Raw genomic sequence first — 23,572 nt, forward strand, 5'->3', positions numbered from 1 at the left:
TTTCTAAAACATTTCAAATAAATCCAACCCCATTCTTAGAAAATATAAGCGTAAATGACAGGTACAAACTTCAAGCTTTGTTATGAGAATGTGAAAACACTTTGAATATAGCATAAAATGCATTTGCATTGCCCAGATTGGATGTACCGTCTCTTCTATCTGAAATAGTGTTGGCAGTCTCACTGTTTGCTTTCATTATCTGTTTGCCCTCTGTCCTTTTCAGCTTTATTTTCCCTCTCTACAACAACCCTCCCCCGCCACCTTCTCTATTTGTCGCTTCCTCTCCACAAGTGGATGATTCATTTGGCTCTCCTGAACTTTCCTTGATGTATCTGCTGCACCAATTACAATAATTGGAACCCATTAGTCATTATATAAATCATCTGCTCCTCAGAAGTCCTTGTGGTGGCTAAGCTCACGCACTGCAATGGTGGTCGTTTTAGGGCACAGAGTGTTGTCTTTGTGCTCACAAAAAGATTTAAAACATATTTTATATTCTAATATATTTTAAAATGTCCCCTTTTCTTGCCCATGTGCTTAGTAGTTAAAAAGAATAGCTTTAGTTCATTACAGTGGGCACAAACACTCTGCTTCCATCAACAAAGCACTGATGTTAAGAGACTGTAGTTCTAGCTCTCATTCTGCCCCTGTATATATAAATATCTTTACATGATTTACCAATTTTAACTTCCTCAACCTCAATATGAGGGGTTTGGAACACATATTTCAAGACCCATTATATATTTGAACATTGTGAGTCTTTGAAGAATACCAAAGCCATTAAAAACATAGATACCAATTCAGAAGTTATATTGTGGTTTCCTTTATCTCTTGCACTAAATTCTCCCCTGAATTTCCATTGTGTTCCCATAATGTTCCATAAGTCTTGCATCTTAGCAGTGAACCATCTGACATATGTTCTAGCACAGTAATTAAATTTGCACATACAATAACATACATAGTGATATACAAAGTACTATATAAATATAAGGTTTTAGGACTTCCTTAGATAAAATTACATGGGGCCAAGGAGTAATTATGAATAATTATATCTTGTATCTTATGACGCCTAGTCTTTTGACTACTGAAAGAGAATGTGAGGAACACCCATGTGGAATTGTACATAGTCATATTTAGGGAAGTGAAGAAATTGTATAGTATGTGACTCTAATTTGTTTTTTTATTTTTTTCATTTTTGAGTGTGATAAAGTATCCAGACATTGAACCAATATTATACTTACGGAGTCACAGAATGATGGAGCTGAAAGGCATGTTATAGATTATCAAGTCCAGATAATCTTATTTAACAGATGATAAATACGTGGCTTCTGGAAATTAAATGGTTTTAAATGCCTTGTCACAAACTGAAAAGAGGTGAGGCTAACAATAGGATTTAGACCTTTGGTGTCAAAGTAATGTTCGCTCCCCACAAAATGCACCAACCTTTACTGATGGACATTTTGACTACTTAAATGGTGTTTGAGAAGCCATTTTGCTAGTAGTAATTTGACTTGCACAAATTGCATATAGTTGAATTAACAATTCCCATTTCTTTCATTAACAATTCACATTTGCTTTCCTTATCAAATATTAAAATACAAATCCCATACCTTAATGTAGTCTAATCATAGAGATTATATAAAATAAAAACACTTCATATTATATTTTTTTCCCATAGAATAAATTATGCAGTTATGAAAGAAGCTAAATTAAATACAGTGTTCATGTTAAACACATTTATGTAACTTGTGGTTTAAAAATCACTTAAAATTATGTTGTATAAGAAATATTTAGATTAATAAAGAATAACTTACTTTCTAAAACTTACCAAGTAAATTTTTAAATCTTAGGTCTACAGATCAAACAAGGGCTGATAGGACTTTTATCTCCTTCAATGTAGCAGAGTCCATCAATAATGCAAACATTTTCCTAATAAAAAATTAAAAATAATTTTTAAAACAGAAAAATGCCAATCGAGATATAGCTATAGTTAGTGTTCTGGAAAAAAAAAAACTGCACAAAAAACAACAGCAGCATATATATTGATAATTCCAATGAAAGCATATCATAAATCTCTTTCGATCAGGAAATATTTTTTTCATATTTTCTAGTCATAAATGTGTATTAGGAAACAAATAATTTTCTTTATGTGTAAATGCTTATGGATCAGATCAGTATGCAGGAAATAAGAAAATACATATAGTTGGATCTCTGAGCAGAATTATAATTTATAGCTTATAAATAACAAGGAAGAAAATCTTTTCTTTTTATCCTTTATACTACTAAACTCATGTTTATATATATATATATAAAGTGAAACAGACCTTTTCCACCAGCACATCTTATAGAATCACATTGATGTATAGTTTCCCTCCCTTCTTCTAGGAGCCCACTATGTGCTGTGAATACAGCAAAACTAAACTAGGTTTATGGCATAATTATCTAAACATGACAATGGATATCATTACACAAAATAGTGGAAAAAGATGCTGACATGCACAGAAATATTAAATGTAACAATTATTTCTAACCTGGGAAGAAGACCAAATTTTGTTAAGAGTATATAAATTTAGTTCACTTTATAAAAAATTTCCTTTGACATTACTGGGAACATTGTGCACAAAAAAAGAAGAAAATAGCTCAAGAGGATAAAATAACCATGAATAACATCATTGTAAGAGTACTTATTGTAGGACAAGTAGAAATAAAATATTTTGGGGGAAAATAAAAAACAATTCAAAAACAGAAACATTCTTAGTGATAGAATCTGATTGCTAATCTTAAAGAAAAACATTTAAAATTTTAAAATAATATTTTTAATTTTGTATACATATAAATAGTATTTGATGTGCCCTTAAGTTTTAAAGAGCCAAGTGATATTAGATCCATAACATCTGTTAATTCAGCAGCTGTCATGTGAGAGAGACTTGTTGATAAACCCAGTAGAGTGGATATAGATAAGAGGGTGTGGCTGTGAGGATTCAGCTCAGGCTGTGTTGTTCTGTACCCCTAAAGTGGTAGCTATTCGCATGGTTCAATGAATTTAGTGGAGGCAAAAAATTCTCTGTAAAAATGCTAGTCTTATACTTTTTACAGACCCTACCCAAATGCATGTCACCTGCCACAAAGAGATTAGGTAACCACAAAAAGATATCTTTTTGGAAAATGATTATAACTACTTAAAAAACAAGGTATGCAACATTTCAAAATGTTAAGGGTAGAAACCTCTTCCTTGCCATTTGGAACAAGAGTTAGGGACAGAGTAACAATTTCAATTAACCTTGTATAAATTTAAGGAAGAATTTTCTGTATTAATGTTTCAGATATGAAGGTTTTAAAACTACATTAATATGTCGACATGGAAAATAAAAATGTCTATGACGAAAGTGTAAAAATAAGTGAAAAAAAAATACATACCTTTGTAGTGCGTGAGTTCTTTTCATAGAGACCACAAACGTCACAAGCCCCATCATATATGATCATTATTTTGGGATTATTGAAGCTATGATCATCATTAGATACCTGCAAGATGTAGTTCTGTCATAAGTTGTTCTAAATGTAGTTTCATAAATTATGAGAATTTAATGTATATCTTCATGTATAAATATGTGAATATCTTTCCTTTTTTACCTTTAATTGCCAATTCATAATTGGTTTCTCACCCATGAGATCCATGGTACCAGACTGATGAATATCAATTGGCAGCTGACAATCAATAGTTCTGCTATTTTGAAAAACAGTGAGTGCATAGACAGCTTCTCCAAGGACCCATTTACTGCTATTATACTGAAAGCATAATGAGAAAAGAAACCCTGTTAAAATATAAGAATATTTTGCTAGTGAATTTGATCAATGTACAAATTTGAAAATACCTGGTATAATGAAATATATAATGAATTAACAAAAGTGAGTTTCATTCAGAATAATGAAAAATGTATACATCTTTATCTGATGTAAACTGCTCCTATGACTCACGCATTTCTTTCAGTTCAAATCAAAGAAGTTACCAATATTGGCCATATATATAATGGATTACTGTGTAATTACTTTTGTAGCAAGAGGAAACATGTTTGATTAAATAGTTGATGCATAGTGTATTGATTTTCTGCCCACAAACTTTTGAATTTCTCCTGAAAGAGCTCCCAGTTTCTACTTCTACTTCTAACTGTCCATTCTGCCCTCCCTTCAGATGTTCCCAGAGAACCTTTTATATGACCCACCTCCCTGACTACACTTGACTGGCCCAGGGTAGATGTAAGCTGATCCAATGCTTAGATTACTTGGGATATTAACTTTGTACTGGAGGGGATATTGGGCAATCCTGCCTCTGACGTCTGGAGTAGCAAGAAACGAAACTATGGAGCTGTTGGCAGCTATGTTTTTTACTATGTGGCCAAAGCCAGTATTTAGTAAAAGGGAAAAATGAAGCCCACAAACTGAGAAAAACAGAACTAAGATAGATACATCATACACATTTTAAATGCATACATACCGAGTCTTCATAGTGTTTTTCTCTGAGAATTGAGCTACATTTTTATCCTTGATTCTGTGAGAAACATGCTGTCCTCATGATAAATATAATTTTTACTCAGATAGTTCAAATTAATTTATGTAACTTGAAACTAAATAAATCGTAGTCAGTTCACTGTATTTAATAATTATGCTGAGTGAAATAAGTCAGACAAAGATAAATACCATATGATTTCACTAATATGTGGAATATAAGGAACAAAAAAAAAACAAACTAATCAAAAACAGACTCACAAATATAGTGGGCAATTTTAATGATGGACTTAGGGGGAGCAGTTGAAGGCTGGGAGAATAGAGTGAAGGTTTAAAATACAAATTAGGAGTTGATAGATAGTCATGGGAATAGGGAGCACAGCTTAGGGAATGCAGTTAGCATTAATATATTGGCTAGGTGGGCAATCAGAAGAGAGAAGGAACAATTAGAGGGATCGTTTTATAAACTATATAATTGTCTAACTAATATACTGTATACTTACAACTAATTAAAATAAATTTATAAAAAAAAATTAATTCACTGGTATGTCATGCTTAACCCATGCATTAAGTATTATTCTTCAGTATTGAAATGGATTTGGGATCTAAAGAGAAAAAAAAAAAAGAATAATTTTCTGAGTACTGGTAACTATATAGAAAACTGAAAGGATATATTTCATTGCCAAAATTTAGATTTAGATATTTTAAGAATTTGCGGCTGTAGAATGCTTTTATCACTCAAAAAGTGGTCATGGAGCTTGCTGATACTTCAATATTAAAAATCAATAGGAAAAAGAAAGGAAGGCAAGAACAAGCTAATCTGCAGCTAGTAAAAACTATCTTGCTAAAGATTTGATAATTGAGAGTGGGCCTCAGTATGAATCTCCATATTTAAGAGGATTATACAGTTCAGTCTAGCAGATTTGTCAGTGGTTCTCCTCTAGCAGAGGAGATTGACAACAATGTCTCAGGGTAGTCATGATATCAACACTTAGATGAATACAGCGTCTCTTGGTTTCATGTGTTAAAACAAGACTGCAGCCAATGACTGGGAATATAAGGGTCATTTCCATCCCTCTGTTTGGAGGGCCCTACCCAAAATGAACAATGAATAGGGTTCTATTTCTTTGCCATTCATCAATATTTGTAAGTATCTGTATGTGCTGATGAAGAGAGATAACAGGAAAAGACAAAACATATTTTCATTATTGCTATAACCAAGATTCAAATAACATATAGTGAGAGAGAAAGAAGACATTAAGTCTAACTAGCATAGTCAAGGAAGGCTTCAAAAAAAAATGACATTTCTCTTCCTGAAAGTAACAAAGGAGATTGACATTTTGACACTGGGAGGAGAAATGGAGAGAATGCTTTTCAGCCTGGCTGAAGGGAATAGCGTATGAAAAGACAGGGATGCATAGAACAGCATGGTATTTTAGTACAGCATGTGAAGGATGTTCATGTCTCCAAAAATAGGCAAGAGCCAGATCATGAAGGGCCATTCATTTCTAGGATAACAACTTAAATTTAATCCCCTAAGTAAGTTTAAAAATGAGATTCTGTAGAGTCCTGGTTGCTTTTTCAGGAGGGAGTGAAGAAAAACATTGGTGGTTTGATCTCTAGCTACAAACATTTAAAATTGTTACTTCCAAGGTAGAAAAGAACATCTATAATGTGTTGCCCTTTATGTAAAAGAGAGGGATGTACCTTTTCCTTTGTACAAAAGAAATACGTTAAGATTACACCAGAAAATAATTAGAGTGGATGCCTTCAGGGGATGGAGATAGGGACGAGCAGACAGTGACATTTCTCTGTGTATACTTTTTGAAAGGAGCCAGTTCTTGGAACCATGACAATATTCTGCATACCTTCCAAATAAGTAAATATCAAAAAAATCAACCAGAGTGTGGAGGAAATTCACAATAGAGTACAGATATTTAAAAATAAACCTAATTGGATTACAAATAAAATTCATAAACACTGAACAGGATGGAAAAGAAAATAGCTAATCTAAGCAAGTTTGGTTTTGGCTAGTGAATATATATATATAGTGTATTAGAGAATTCCGGAATGTACTCTATCAGCTCTTTGGAGGAGGGAAGTTATTTGAGAATAAATATCACAGCCAGTAATATGCCTAAAAGTAAGTACAAAATGTACTTTCCAAGAGAATACAAGCAATAAAATTCTCTCTTGACAAATCATTTAATAGTATAGTAATGTCATATAATTTATTCTGCCAAGAAAAATAAAATATCTACTCTCCTGAGTGACATTGAAGCAAATAAATTTATATATGTATTACATTTTCTATAGTGTAACTTATTATTTCATTGGCGTTAAAATATTTCATGACTCACTTAGAAAGATTGTACTCATAAAATCTTGAAATAAACATACATCTTTAGTATAAGTACTTGACGAAAACACATACAAAAGTTATTTCCTCCTATAAATTTTCAGTCTGAGGATTACATTTGGTTTTATTGATTTAGAGAAAAATAAAAAGAACATTAAAATATGATTTGCTGTTTTAAGTTTTTAGCTTACCCATGTAAATACTGTCTAAATTCAAAAAGCTTTCCTTAAAATAAAATTCTACTTGAATTAAAAAAATAAGAAAAATAAGACTATATTAATAATCATCAAAAATAAGGTATGTTCAAACTGAGTGGCCACGTCTGTGATAGTTTACTAGAGTTAACAAATAGGAAGGGTTAAGCAATTTAATCATTTTTCCGTTCGTCTCTCTGTGGCTATGACACCTTTTGGGATTATGTTACTAATTGATACACCAAACTGATCCAGAATAAAATTAATCTGAATAACTCATAAACTTAATTCTGTAATGAACATACTCTGTAGTTTAGCAACTTCACATTTAAATGAATGTGATTCTTTGAAGCCTTGACCAAAAACTCTCACCATCATACAATTATATTTTCAAACATTACAGAATCCAGCATTTTCAAGATCTATGATTTCAGGAGTCTTGTCTTTGGAAAAAAATAATAACAAAATAAGACACATATTCTTTAATTTTAGCAAAAAATAATTATTTTTAAGGTCCAAATTAAAAACATGTAAAATAATATTTCAAAGTCTATCCCACATATTATTTAATACATTAATTAAATTATTAAATATTAAGAGTACTCTTATATGAAAAGAAATGTTATCTATCATCGAACTAATAAAAATAGTATTACGGATACTACCAGTGCCTAAATATACAGTTTTAATTAATGTTTTAATTACTGTTGATATCAATTAAGAACAAATATTAAGAAATAACTACTACAATAGCCTACATTTTGGTTTTGGCATTTTGGTTTATGTCCAATAGATGAGTTATAATAAAAATATTTTTGTAATAAAATAGTGTAGTTAACAATGAAATATATTAAACGTTTTTTTTAATTTTTAATTTAAGCTTTAGAAAAGAGTTATCGAAATTTATGTATGCCGTCATTCTAATATCGGTGATGTTTTTATGTATTATTGCTATTGTGCATGCTACCATAATCGTAGGTGTACTTCTCAGTCATAGAAGAAAAATTTCTTCTAGCCATCAGAGTTAACTGACCTTCACTTGGTTATATCTCTGGTCTTGGTATGATCACATATTACATAAGCAAGATCTGGTTGTCAAAATAGATCAATGCAATATGTAAAAGTAATTTTGTCTAAGTATTGGCAAAATCTAAGTGCATATAACTTTACTAACAATAGGGTACAAAATAATAATGTATGTGTACCCAAAACCCTAAAAAATTTACAAAAATTTTTTTTAAATGTTAGTTTATTTCTTTGTATATTTAACAAATGATTATTGAGCAACTTCTATTTTTCTGGTACTATTCTCTATGGAGAAAAAAGTATATTAACTATATTAAAGACAATAAAGACAATAAAGCTCATTCATTTTGAATGACCATGAAAGGATTATCTTGTAATATGATGTTTGAACAGAGATGAGAGGGAAGTCAGTCATGAAGGTTGTGGTGGAAGAATGCTCCAGTGGAGGGAGCTGTAAGTACTAAGGTCCTGAGTTAGGAGAAGACTTGGCCTCTGTGAGGACAGCCAACAGTCACTTGAGAACACTGGAGAACAGTGAGCTGCAGAGAGAATGGTAGATGAATTCAATGAGAGAGGAGCCTCAGATTACATAGGGTCTTCTAGGCCATGGTAGGGACTGTGCACTTTACTTGGAAGGAGATGGAGAGTCATTATAAGGTTTTAAGTAGAGGAGTAATATGGTCTGATTTATATTTCAAAGGGATTGCTTTAGCTACACATGGAGAATAAAATCAAAAGAATCTATAATAATTCAGGTAATAAGTAATGGTGGCATAGACTCTTTGTAGCAGGAAAAGAAATAAAATTGAAGTGAGAGCTGGATTTTCTAATGTATTTCCTAATGTATTAATTAATGGATTTACTAATGAGGCATGAGAAAAAAAAAGTCAAAATGACTATACATTTTTTTAATAGGTAAGGCAACCCTTAGTTGACCTCACAGAATGCAAGGACCTTGTCAGCTTACAATTCCTTATTTTTTATTTATTTTTTTACGCCTACAGCACCTGGTCTTCCTAGGTGGTCTTCCATCCAAATATTAACCAGGTCCAACCCTGCTTAGCTTCCAAGATCAGATGGGATCAGGCTCGATCAGGGTGGCATGCCCGTAGATGACTATACATTTTTAATGTGAACAATTAGAGGGATGAACTATGCATTTACTGAAATAGAAAAGTCTGCAGTTGGAAAACGTGGTAGGAGGAAAATCAGGAGTTACTGACAGTGGTTAAAGGAATGAAATTGATTTTTAAAATGTCTTACTTTAATATATTGAGACAAAAACGTCTGTCCCATATAAATGGGTTATAGAGAAAAATTAAACAAATTAGTATAATTAGTGAAATATAAACAATGCTTTAAAAACACTAAATTTGGGTTCTAGAAAAACTTATTTGTTGCCAGTAGAGGCACCAGCTGTGTGCCAAGGCCCCTAGGTCAAGAGAACCAGGAATTTTCAGCAAATAGCACAGAGACCAAAGTGGGGGAGTGATATGAGTGAGGGCGATGGCAGTTGAGTATGACTTTCCACAGATATTGTGGTAGATCACATTGTGCCTTAGAGCCTATTATCAATACTTCAGCTTTTACTTTAAATAAGATGTGACACTGTGGGAAAATTATTACTGTATTAGTTAATATAATTTGTTTTTTTCCCCCTGTATTATCTGAACAAACTCTGTTAATATCCTGAAGGTGAAAAAAAACAAAGATGTAACATTCGCAATACCAAAGTAATGAGTTCTTACCATGTGAATCACTGCAATCATAGGAACTAAAGCCTGGGAAACATGTGCATGCCTATCGCATACACTGCCCATTGCCACTGCATAAATCGGGGCATTTCAGTACCAAGAGAATGTTTTCAATCAATTTGCCATGTTCTTCTGTGTTTTATTTCCCCTCTTCCAAAATCCTCCTTTCACGTTCATTTTCTAAAAGGGCCACACCTGCTTCTGTCCAGCTAAGATCATCTTTTAGGAGAACATTCTTAAAACTGTCTATTCTCTTCCCAAGAAAGGCAAGACAGTGCCTTTCTATGCTGGAGTTGGCTAGAGTCTGCTGACACAATACCAACGTGCTGTATTCTGTGAAGCCAGAGGGTGTGGGCCACGTGGGTACAAACACTTGGTGGACGTCCTCTGTATGTTCTTCAGAGAAAAAATAAGTGAACTCTCCTAGGTCATGCTGGCTGAGACATTGGAAAGCAAACAAAGGAAGAAACTCATAAACATTTTGCTGTTTCCACCTGTTTTGTCGATGTCACCCTGTTTCTTGGCTGGGGCTAAGCTGGTCCCGTGTGTGTGTCTCATTGCCCAAAGTTTTTAGTGCATCTTGTTTCCCATTCTCAGGAAGTTTTTGTAAATTTAAATCCAGTTCGGTTAGGTTCATGTCCTTTGTTTCTTGAGGAAAGAAAATCAAATTATTTTCTTCTCTAGATGTATGCTTGTTTTTCCTTCTGACAAGAGCTTCTAAATATATTCAGAGGTGACATCTAGTTCTGGTATTAAGGAAGAGAATTTTACATCATTGAGATCTTTGCAATCTGAAACAATATCTGATTGAGAAACACTGTCCAGGTGATTAGAAGAAGATGGATACAATGAAGTGGTGTCCAAGGAGTAGCTACAATAAGACAATTTTTCAGGAGAGGCAGAGAAATTGACATTGTGTCAAACATGCTTTTTTCCTGGTAAAATTCTTCCACAAGGAAAACAGAAAAGAAGAGTCATTTGATATGAACATTTTTTTTCCAGTAAGATGTTTTTAAAAAAGCAGAGTGTTGAGTCACCACTCCTTTTAAGTTAAATATTAATACAATAACAAATAAAAATCATTCACTTTCTTACCTTCATTCATTAATAAAAGTAAAACAATTATTAAAAGTTTAATCAGTTTTGATTCCATTTTTGTCATGGAAATTATTTTCTGGGCTTTCATCATAGGTCCCAAAGTATTTCTGTAATCTAAGCTAGGGGCTCTGATTCTAAGACTCATGCCCCATTCACTAAGGTCAGCAAGGATGAATGCTCCAGAAGAAAACCGGAACTGAAATACAGAAATAAAAGCTGTTTAAGCAATATTCAATACGGATTAAGAAAAAAAGCTATTACTGAAGAAAAGAAAAGCACATTTATTTATTCTCTCAATAGAAAAAGAAAATAGAATATTGATATTTCTTTAATTGCACCTTTCCTTTTAATGTTATATGTCAAAATAATGGGATTTTGCATTTTGCTGACTTGAAATTTGATCTTCATATTGATCTTTTTATTGAGATATTTTGTTCAAACTCATTTCTTTAAATAATTTAAACAAAAATGAGATATTTTGTACAATTAAAACAGCTATAAATGTTGAGGATAATGTTTACCAAGTAATGTTTCTGATAATAATTATGCGATGGTGAACTAGATTGCCAAGTAATTAGTTTATGCATTTCAATGTAATTCCAGAAGGGTACATATTCCTGTGGCTAATCAGCACTCTCTTGCTGCCAATAGGCAAATAGAATCAGAAGCCAAATATAACCAGAACGTTGAGTGGGGAGTTGGGAATGAGAGAAAGGGGTTTGTTAAATCATCCTAATAGCCCATGTCATCTAACTCTGATCCTCCTCACGGGAGTGTCACTTCTCCCAGATTAGGGACTTGGATATACATGCTGAGAAACTCTCTCTTTCAAAAATCACTAAAGATACACCACTGGTGTTTGTTCCTCTGACTCTTTTTCCCCCTTTTAATTTTTTAAATTTAAAAATAGCACTTTTTAAAAAAATAAAAATAGTAAGTGTTTACCACAGAAAATTATTTTAAAAGCAAACAAATCTTTCAGTTCTTACTACCCAGCCTGAGGAAGCTAATGTTAGGAGCTAGTGAAAATTCTTCAAAAACCTCTCTTATATTTCATTAATTTTTTTGTCTTCAATATAGACACATGATTAAAAAGTGTCATATCATGTGACCTTACTGTATTTAGGGTTTTGGTTATTCTTTATACATCATCGATTAACTGTAACTTTTGCCTCTTAGAAGAGAGATATAATAAACGTCATTGGAATTATACACTTTCTTAATCATTTTATTGTCATAAATTTTCACATATAAAATTTCTTGAAAAATGGCAGGCATAGGTCCCAATTCATGTATACACATTTATGTCAATAATATATATTTCCTCTGGAAAGACTGTAACTACTGTTTCTACTCTTGCCAATATTGTGTGAGAGATCTTTGATATGAATTTCTTTGATTACTAATAAGATAGTGGTTTTTATATTTTTGTTGGTTATTTGCACTTTTGGAAATATTTACCAGTTTTATTTCTTTTGTGAATTGCCTTTTTATATTTGCTCATTTTAATTGGAGTGCTTATTGGACATCAGTGATATATGAGTGGTTCTCTATAAATTGTATGTTTCCTATGTAGCAAATATTTCCCCATTTTTTTAATTTACATTTTGGTTTTTGATGGTAGAATTTAAATATGTAAAGTTATGCTAAAAATTCTTGTTCATCTCAATGTTATAGAAATGGTCACCTACTACTTTCATTTAAATTTAATTTTTATCCAGATGGAATTTACTTTTTTGGAATATGAAAGGAAGATGCTTTAAAAATATAAATATCTCACAGATATAAAATTTTATTTAAAAATATTAATGACTAAATAATCTTGGCTCTTTTTCCTGTTTTTCTAATCTCTTCCATGTATCTATCAGCCTATTCTTGAGACAGAACCATCTGTAGTCATTTCAAAAATTATTTAGCTATTCCTGAGTATTTATTTTTAGTTATATATTTCATCTCTGTCTAATATACCATTTTTAGGCACTATCAAATATTTTTATGAATAACCAACCACATTATCATATTGAAATTTTAAATAAGGAAGTTTAAATTTGACAAAGTTATAACTGTGTTCTGTCTTTTTGTATGTAGTAAGTGAAAAAAATTTTACTCCTAAAATTAATCTACATGCTATTTTCCTAAAAAAAAAAAAAAAAATTAATGCTAAGAATGATAACTTTTAACAGTAAAGAATCACACTGTGACTTTTCTTCCTAAGTAAGATTCACTTATCTTGATATTGCTGATTTCATCCTGGCTATTTACAGATAAATACAGCTGTGATTCATGTAGCTGGCCACCGCACATATCGAAAGTAACTACGTCACCTTCTTCTTTGGCAATGAACCCGCAGTTACATAACACAGGATAGTGAAGGCTTCCACAGTCCCACTGACATACATGGACTTCAAAATTATCTGATATACTCTTATAAAGCACAAACATTCCAGTCTTGAAATTATCTTATATACTATCATTAACAAAAGTAAGTTGCATTAAGAATTGGTATAAAATATCACAATAGTATGTTGTTAGCCAAAAATATGTGTTGAATTTATATCTATGCATCCAGTATATTTTGATACAAAAATGAAAAATCAATATATTTATAATAGCTTTACATGTCCTGAGCATTTATTTATAGAGCACTGAATAAAATAAAGTAGTAATAAACACCCAAATCTTTCTTACTAATTTCACCATTTTAAAACAATTCCTATTTCCAGCCTTTTTTTTTCTGCCCCTGCTTTAGTTTTCTTCATAGCACCTCTCTTCCTCAGATGCACTATATATTTTCTTTATTAATTGTGTATATATCTCTTTACTTCTACAAAGTTAAGCTCTATGAGAGTAGAGTATCTGTCTCTTTTGTTCAGCACCGTACCCTCAGCACTTACAAGATGGCGTCACTTAGTTGTTGCACAATTCATCTTGTTGTGTTATAATGGATTAAATGAATCACTACTCTGCTTTCTTGAGATTTTTCCACTAAAACCTTTAAGACTTTAATTATAACCATAAAGGATTCTTGCATGTAGGACCAATTCCCACAACTTTTCACGCTCATTCAAACTTTTGCAGTGTCATTTGTATTGGGGAGAATGTATATGTTTCACTAATATTGAATAATTTTACTGATAATGATCACATTACAATTTTTTAAAAAGAATAAATTACTCTTATCATAAAGAAAATTTTGACTCAACAATGAGGTGTTCTTGTCATTTTCTTTAGAGACATCCAAAAATCATGAATTCAGTATAACTGAATTTAATCTTTCTCTGCATATATTAATAGTAAGATAGCTTAGATTGCTTTTTGGTCATTTTGCCCATTTTACATTACATTCCAGAGGCAGCTATCCAGATATTCATTACGGCTACAGTAGTTTTCCCCCTGAATATCTTTCCATGAATTAGAAGTGATTAGTTTTTTTTTAAATAATTATAATGGGTTAGTTTAATCTTTTTGCCTTAAACCTTTAATATTTTTTCAGTATGGAAAAATGCAATAACAGTAATCTCTAGAGCAAACAATTTAAGCACTACTAAAAACAGTCAAGCTAAAATGATTGTCTGTATTTGTAAGAATCTTCATTTTTACAAATTCAGCCTCATAAGTAATCCTCATATTTACTAAAATTATATTTTAAAGAAAAAAATATTCCACACAAATAAATTAGTATTTTGAAATAAGCCAGTGATGTCTATAAATGCTTTTCTTTCTAACCTTTCACTGGATAGGACTAAGAAATAATACATAGTATGGTGTTAAAAACAACAACAAAATCTAAAAGAAACACAAATTACTAAAAGAAAAACTTTCAGGAAATTACCTTCCATTAAATATGTGGGTCAGTAAATAAATAGCAGTAAGCAGTTGGGACACCCTTTACTCTGATCTTAAAAGTCAAGATATTTGCAGTAAATATTATCATTAATTGTTAATTAGTAATATACAATAAATTGCTTAGTAATCTCAATGAATTTTTAATTATTGAAAAATGAAATCATTTAAAAATTGAAATCATTAAATAATTTTGAATTGAAAAGTTTATAAGGTGTGGTGATAAAATGCACATGTCTTTTTTAAAGCTTCAATTATGAAGATATTTTTGTAATTTGTCAACCGGGATGCTGTCTGAAATGTAGCTGTTCCACGGGAAATCTTCATTGACTCTAGGTTTCACGATAATGTCTGTAATTCTGTTTCCATCTGGAGAAAAATCTGTTACAGCAGTGTAGTTAGTACACAAAAGCAGGACTACAGGTTCCATTAGCACAGGATGACATCCAGTGAAGGCCTGCATGACAGGAAGACATGTGTAAGTTATTATATGTAAGTACCTAATTTTAATTTTTAGTATATAGCACATGAAATAACAAAAAGAAATTTTAAAACTTGCTTAAAAATGAGAAAAATTCCATCTTTATAAAATATTAGTTATTCAAGCCTCAACAAAATTGTGTTGTAGACTTTGTGTTGAAGATGTATTAAAAAATGGATGTGATATCATCATCAAAAAAATGAAAACTTTTTTCCTAGACTGAAAGTATATCATTTTAAACCCAAAAAGAGACATAAAATTACAAGGATTCACTGATAATAATCAGCAAATTGTGAGAAGCAGATACTCATTGTCAAGATTAGTGACTCAACCAGTTATCACTGTAGTTGGCACAATTGCCAAGGAAAAAAAGAAATAGAAAAACACAGTGCTTCATATTATGGGGACAAAAACTACTTTTAGAATATGATTTAAAAGTTCATTTTTGACAATTAATGCATTCATGAAAAATAAAGAAGGTATACCTATCTTCAAGTCTGAGGTTTATGAGGTTTCTAAAAAAAGAGAATGCCTGAACTGTGGTCTCCTGCTTCAGCTCTTCTTTGGTTTCTCGAGAAGAAAGCCTAGACCAAGCTATGAGAAATCCCACTGAGTTGTTTGTAGAGGAAACATCAAAAGCATACCTAAATAAAACTCTGGACTCAATCAGCTCCTTCACAACCTCTGGTCATCAAGCTTGTATTGGTGCATGTTGAATACATCTATCCTTGAAAAGCCTAGCTCTTGAACACAAACATAATTTACCTTCTTTTAAGCTACTATCTTTTCTAAAAGATCCAACAAATAAAATTCAGGTTTTCTACATTATAATAAGTCACTATAATGTAAAATCAAATGACAACTATTTTACTATCATAATTTACTCTTATAACTCAACTCACCATTACTCTTTCTTTCTTGAAAAAGCTGTTTCACATAGGAGCGATTATGCTGTATTAATGAAATATACCTAGTGTTAAACAATCGTCTTATTCTTTTAATTTTTTCTGAGATTAAAAATGTTTAAAGATCCCTCTAGGAACTCAGAGAGCTTTAATCTTTGGGCTATTGCAAATTAAATCTGGGAATCCCGAAAGTTTCCAAATGAGTTTTTAATGAGTTTTGTTCTATTTTAGAGAAGAGAAAAATATCTGAGTGATAAATTTTATAAGAAGGAGTTTTATAATGTCCTAAAATTTCTACTATACATATGCGGTAATTTTATGATAATCACAATATTAATTTTTTAGTCCTTTAGTGTGGATTTTGGAAAATTCTGAGAAACTTAACCTAAATTTGGGGGGGGGGGATCCTATGCACTTTCAAATATTTATAAATGTTATTTCATTGGATATCAGATTACAAAATCCTAATAAATGGTTTTCAAATTAATCTAAATAAGAAATATTTTGCCAAACATTTTAAACATTGGGCTAAATCACCATATTTAGATTTGAAGAAAATAATAGACACTTTTGAGTACGTATTGATTTTTTAAAATTATGTATATAGTATAAATTCCTTCTTAAAGTAGAAAAAAGTCAAATTTATTTTTAAACAGAGAATAACTATGGAAATAATTATTAACAATAAAAGATGAAAACTGATTGAAAAGTAAATAATTCATGAAAATTAAAATTTTGAATCAATATTTTAAATAGTATCAACTAGGTGAGCCAATCATTGCTCTCAACAATGTAGATCAAAGAAAATTTATTAAAAGATACTTCAAGTGTTCAAGAATGATATAAATTGTTTCTGCTTGAAAGCACAATTATTATGGGTTTGTCAATTCTAATATTAACATATGTAAAATATGTTAATATATTCTCTATTTTATTATGGAACTTTATCAGTTAATTTGGACTCAATAGTTTCATTCAAATGTTACTTACCCAAATTATGTATGATTTTGTATAGCAATTTTTTCCAGTTAATTGCATAAATATTTTGAATTACATAACAAGTAGCTTAAATGTATTGCTTATTCAAGGGAGAAAAGTGATTATACTATAATACATGTATATGATAAAGATAATCCAAACATATTATACAATATAGCCAAATATTTATACTTTATGGTTAATGTTACTATTGTTAGGGATTTTTTTTATTTCCTGAAAAACTTAAATCACAGGGCCTAATTAAACTGAGACTTTCAGATAAAATAAAAGCTGTTTAAAAAAGAAAAGGGGACTGGAAAATCCATTTACAACTGAAATAAGGCATAGAAAAGCAACTCGGAGTATTTATTTCGAGGATTATTATAAAATTGGACTTTTTAAGACAAAACATTAAATTTTAGGGGTGGTATCTGACTATCATATGACCTATCCTGATTTGTTTTATGTAAGTAGGGTTTATTTCACCATAAAAACTGTCAACGATCCCTCATTCATTGGCTAACGGGTCCCAGGAAAAGGCTGTTTCAATAAATAATTTAGATTTCTGCCCATCCTTTAAGTAGATATCATAAATTTTATTAGACATCTATTTAGAGTGATTTGTTAAGGAATATTACAATAGGGGAATTTCTTAATATTTGAAACAACTTTTAAAACTTTATTTAAAAAAATACAGATTGAAAGGAGAAAAAAATGTGACCACATTTTACACTTTTGGCATTTATCTTTTAAGACTTATTTGGTACAAATGCAATCATTCCTGAAAAACAAAAATGAGATTGTGGTACATAATATGATTTCTTAGCTACAATATACCATAAATATCTACTAATGTTAAAAATGTGTTACTGCATTTTAATATTGTTTATAGAACATTTTATCTTTATAGATATTGACTCAACCAGCAGTTTTTGGTTATTTGCAATTTTTTTCATATTGTTAGAAAAATGCTGTCATAAATCTTGTATTCACATGCTTCTTTAAATATTTCTCTAAGCTAGATTTGTGGAAATGGAATTGCTAGGAAAAAAATACATGCAGATTTTTAATATTATTGAGATAAACTGCCAAATTTTCTTATAAAAAGATTCTATTAATATACACACGTGTCTGTAGGGTTAACATGCCCAACTCTCTATATCTTTGTTGACTCCACTGCTATTTTTAAAAGGATGACAAAGTGATATTTTTGATATCCACTAGACTGGGGCATTATCAAATAGTAGCATAATCCAATCTAAACTAAGTCACAGAACATAAAACCTTTTGACATTATTAGTTTATAAATACATTGTTAAGAATAAAATTTGATACGAACACAATCACCTCCAATTTCAAATTTGTCAGGGCCACATGGGTATAATTTTGCATCAGATATAGCTGCAAAGGTTAAGGATAAATTGTATTTATTCAACTGAGCATAAAGATTTCTACATATCTCTATGTCTGTCTGTCTATCGGTTGATTGATCGATTGATCAATCTATCTGAGATGACAATCTATCTGAGAACCTGAATATGGTAAAAGAGAGAAACAATTTTGAATAGTCACACTTTGAAACTGAGCGGGTGGTAGTGACATTAACAAAACAGTTTTTTTAGTTTTAAAATCATGTAGTAAAAATGCAAATTTTTAAATATTGAGTTTTAAAATTCAGTGTAAATATTTCTGTTGAGGCAATTATTTGTATTTTATGGTATTCTCTAATGTGAAAGTTTTGTTTTCATTTTTAATAGTTGTCAATGTTTCTTAAATGAATATAGGTAAATTGTTTTTTCCATTAAAACACCTATAGAACTTTCCACAAATATTTGGAAATATAGTTTGAAATTTTACAAAAATGAGATTTTTCCATGGCAAGAGTACTGAGAAATACCGTAATTCTCATCTTGGCCACCCAATGAAACTGATCCTTCTCTCTGGATTTTCTCTTTGCCAATGATACTCTATGAACTGATCTGTTGCTGAATGTCCTTACTAAATATACTGCTTTCAGCTACATTTAGCTGGACATAAGACTTCTCAATGCACAGAAAATAAAATGCAGAGTTCCCTAAACATCAGGCCCTGCTGCTCATCCTAATTCTTGTCTTGTTATGCTCTCCCTTACTCTTTGAGATCCACCATCTCTGTCCTGCTTTCACTCTTGTGAGAACATCATACTCTTAAATCCTTAAGGCCTTTCTTAAGCTGTTGTTTCTGTCTGGGGTGTTTTTGCCCTCAATCTTTATCTGACCAAGGACTATTTACCCTCAGACTCACAATGTCAATCTTCTGTTCTCAGAAGAGGCTTTCTCTGGTGACACCTTATTATAAATTTCATCCTTCATTCACCTCCAGTATTCTCATCTACAGTAATACAATCTTTTCATTCATACTATTAATTGCAGTTTACAATTGCTTCTATATTTCTTGCCACTGTTTAGCTGTATCTGTGTTATTTGGGATTTTCTAGTTTGGAGAGTCTAACGACCTCAGGATGGAAATATTTATAAGTGTTACTCAAATAATAATTATTATTTACAAGTGTTTGCCTAGTTTAATGACACTGGTCTGTAGCAGTTTTTCTCAGCATTTTCAGTCTTCTGTATGTATAAATGAGCCCAGACACCCTACAAGAGGGGCGATTGTTTTTTCCAATCACCTAGTCACATATTAGCACACTCCACCTCCCTCAAAACAAATAAATACCTCATTTATCAGCTTCGTTCTTGTCTAAGCAGTGCAAGTAAAAAAATCACCATACGTAGTTCTCGTTTGAGCTCCTTGCGTCTGAGGATTTAATTCACTAGTTCTATTGAACACTGCCATTAAATATGTACTTGTTGAGTCTCTACCTTTTTCAGAACGTGAGATCCTGAGACCCTAATAAAAAGGGAGTCTGTATATTTCAAAGAGTTAAGTCATAATTGAGTACAGAGAAAAAGAAACAAAAAAGTTTAAGATTAGTTATCTATTGTGATATCCATAATGGTATATTATGGGAACTCTCATCAAAGACCCCTATTCCCTAACTTCAGCAGTCAACAACCATGGTCGGTGTCAGGCTTATGAGTCTTGTGTGTATTCTATGTCTGTATCTCATGCCCCCTCTTATGTAACAGGCCAAAATAAAATTTTTGATTCCTCTTTTTTCACAACTTATGTGTTTGTACCCCAGTCTTTCCTCTCACAGTTTCATCCAATGCATGACCTCTGCCTCTAAAAGACATCTCAACTCAATACCCTCTCTCCTTTACCACTACTCTAAGCCATTTCTACTTCCCCCAACCTTCAGGCTATCATCATCTTCCTATTGAATTAATACTATAAAGTGAGCCTCTTAGATAGAGTATTACTGCAGGAATAGTAACCTTTTAAATACAATCATCAGATCATATGATTTAACTACTTAAAATCTCATAAGAATTTACACTGCACTATGAGACTCCATGAACTAGAGACTCTGTAGACTCTCTCTCTTTCCTATGACTCCTCTCGTAAGGCCCAACTATTCAGTCCGTTCCTTCTACATTGTTTCTCCTTCAGTTCCTTAAATAGTTATCTTCATACCTATAATAGGACATTTGCATTTGCTGTTCTTTACCAGGAGTGCTCTTCCATACATCTTTTCATGGCTGTCTGATTCTCCTCATTCAGAGCCAGCTCAAGTTCGTCATCTATTCAGAAAGACCTTCCCCAGGTACCCTTTGTAAGATGCCAGTCAATTCGTATTCATTCACCAGTTTTCTTTAACACTGGAGCAGTTTTTCTTTCACGCTGGACCAGATTTTTCTTTAATACATTGACCATTCAACATATTTCTTTAACATACTGACCAGTTTTCTTATAATAGTTATTGCTTTCCAAAATAATGTTTTCTTTTATTTCTGTTTCATAATAAGCATTTTATTTTAAAATAAATTTAGATTCATATAAAAAGTTGCAAAAACTTTCTCTTAAACCTCATCCATCTTTCACTAATATTCACACATACTAAAGCCATGATATATTTATCAAAACTAAGAAATTGACCTTAATACTCTAAAATAAACTAAAGACTCTGTTCGGATTTTACCAATTTTCCACTAATGTTCTTTTCAGTTCCAGTATCCAATCCAGGATATCCTCATAATGCATTACTGACCATACTTCCTTAGTCTTTTCCAATATGTGACAGTTTCTCAGTCTTGCATGGTTTTCCATGATTTTGACACTTTTGCTGTCTAGTGGTGGCCCAGTTACCCAGGATCCTTCAGCACATGGTTACATGGCTCCCAAGGGTGCCCTGGGGATGGTTTCCAATCAGAAGTTGTCTTCAGATATGAGGTTGCCTCTGACGGAATCCTCACCCCGCAAACCCCCAACACACACTTTTTAAAAAAACCGATTCTACCATCTCTTTTTTTTTTTTATGTTATTAAATGAAACCTCACTTTTCTAGTTTTTCTTTGGCGGTCCACTTATCCGTCGCGTCAGACTTTGCGCTCAAAACCTATTCCTGAGGAGAAAGAAGAAACTTATCAACAGAAGGTAGTCTTGCTGGGTGCCAGGGTTCAGGACACAGTTCTACCTATAGTTTTAGAAGACTGAGGCTTGGACTAGGCATGATGATAAAGACAGGAGGTGCCCAAATGCTTAAAAAAGTTCTTTTATAATTCATTTATAATTTTTGTTATTTGAAAGAGAAATTACTATTTAAAACCTGTATTCAAAAGTATAAGTAAAAAAAAAATCATTTGTGGTACAAAACTAGTGTAAAGTCTCCTTTATTACGCAGAGGAGGCACCCAATATTATAGAAAAAAAATGAATTAAAACTTTGGTGCGAGTGAGTAGTTGAAATTCATCTTAAAGTCTAATTGCGGAAGGATAATTTAATATAAGCAGGATGAAATCACAGAGATTTTAAGTGTATGTCTTTTGCTTCAGCTTATAAAGCCTATTTGAAATTAAGTAATGGCTATAATCAGGATTAAATCTTAACAGGTTGTTTGTAAATTCATTGTTCAGTAATATCTGTAGAAATGCCATCAACTTTTATACTTTCTTGGAGGACATCACTTACCTAACTTCTAACGAATGCTGAACATGCAGTTTAAATTATAGTGGGTCTCATTTTTCCCTTCCATTTTTGATTGATGAATACTAGTTAATGAGATTACAATAGACTTATAACAAAGAACTAGTTTTCCTCCTTAAAAGTGAGTTGAGCTAGAAAAAAATTTAAAACAAAATTAAGAAATTGTTTTTCAAATCTCAGTGGAAATCTTATGTAAACTAGTTTTAGGTCTGCAAGAATATATTGAATAAAAATTAGTTATAGAACTGTGAGAAAAACAAAAAGTAATTTAAATGATGTTTTAGCATATATAATGAGATTCATCAAAAATTGGTATACAAATCAAAATTTTTAACTTTTTTATTTTTGAAAAGGAGAAAAACAATAGATACATGGTATTCTAATTATGAATACCAATGATTCTTGTGAAATGCAGTAAATATTAACAAGAGAGAAATAATATAGACTGTTTGAGGGAAGATGAAAAGAGTACAATATAACTTGAATGAAAAGAAAAGCCTGTAGGGAGAAAATTTCAAATGATGATTTCCTTGTAAAAGGAAATAACTCAGCTCTTATCAGATCCATTTTTGAAGTGATGGTGAACTTGTCTCGGTGAATACCCCAAATTCAAGGCCAGAAAAACATAATGCTTAAGTGCACAAATCCTGAGGTCAAGACACCTGGGTTCTAATTTTAGGTTTGCTACCTCTTTACTGGCTGTGTGACCTTGGATGGCACACTTAACCCCTCTTAACCTCATTTTTCTTACAGTGGGAATGATGGTAATAATAACTACTCCATAGAGTTTAAGAAACAAAAGTGTGTGTATGGTAGGGGTAAGTACAGAGGAGAGGTCTGCAAAAAGAGCACTTAGATAAGCGTCTGCCACAGAATACATAACATGAGGTATATAATAATTTACTCTTTAAAAAAACAAAGATGCAATACTATATAATTATGCTTTTTTATATCATTATTATATAAAGGTGTATCATTTTTTTCAGCATTATCCTACTATAGTGGGCAGTATAATTTGGAGTACCTTAACTGAAAAACACATTTATATAAATTCCTTTGTCTATATATGTTTTACTTAATGAGCGAGCCTGGCTCTCTTCCAGACACATCTTTTGGAGGAGGGATTGATAGAAATAATATCAGGGAAAAAGATGGTGTCACCAAATCAATACTTAAGGTTCACAGATTAATGTCTTGGCTCTGAGTTTATATTCATAATATGATTGCTCCCAGACAGAGACACTAAATGGAACAGACATTTTACTCTCAACTGCAAATTCCCTTTTATTAATAAGGAGTCAACTAGAGACTTAATGTAGTAAAGAATATTCGGTGAGAATATTCATTAA

General features: G+C 31.6%; 1 protein-coding gene and 1 pseudogene across 1 annotated transcript in view; both read right to left on the bottom strand.

The window, feature by feature from the left end:
- VWDE (von Willebrand factor D and EGF domains) overlaps positions 1-23,572 on the bottom strand; it is a 45,227-nt gene that overhangs the window by 14,505 nt on the left and 7,150 nt on the right. Inside the window, 15 exon segments of the mRNA XM_036231057.1 lie at positions 1,815-1,929; positions 3,418-3,522; positions 3,631-3,812; positions 7,362-7,499; positions 9,831-10,556; positions 10,559-10,782; positions 10,932-11,034; positions 11,037-11,130; positions 13,131-13,416; positions 14,774-14,832; positions 15,061-15,174; positions 15,176-15,277; positions 15,646-15,649; positions 15,744-15,942; positions 18,477-18,542. Of these exon segments, the coding sequence (XP_036086950.1) occupies positions 1,815-1,929; positions 3,418-3,522; positions 3,631-3,812; positions 7,362-7,499; positions 9,831-10,556; positions 10,559-10,782; positions 10,932-11,034; positions 11,037-11,130; positions 13,131-13,416; positions 14,774-14,832; positions 15,061-15,174; positions 15,176-15,277; positions 15,646-15,649; positions 15,744-15,942; positions 18,477-18,542 (2,517 nt within the window).
- On the bottom strand, positions 9,078-9,196 carry LOC118611047 (annotated as a pseudogene).

This window comes from Rousettus aegyptiacus, unplaced genomic scaffold (genome assembly GCF_014176215.1).
Source record: "Rousettus aegyptiacus isolate mRouAeg1 unplaced genomic scaffold, mRouAeg1.p scaffold_m13_p_13, whole genome shotgun sequence".
In the NCBI taxonomy this organism is placed as follows: domain Eukaryota; kingdom Metazoa; phylum Chordata; class Mammalia; order Chiroptera; family Pteropodidae; genus Rousettus; species Rousettus aegyptiacus.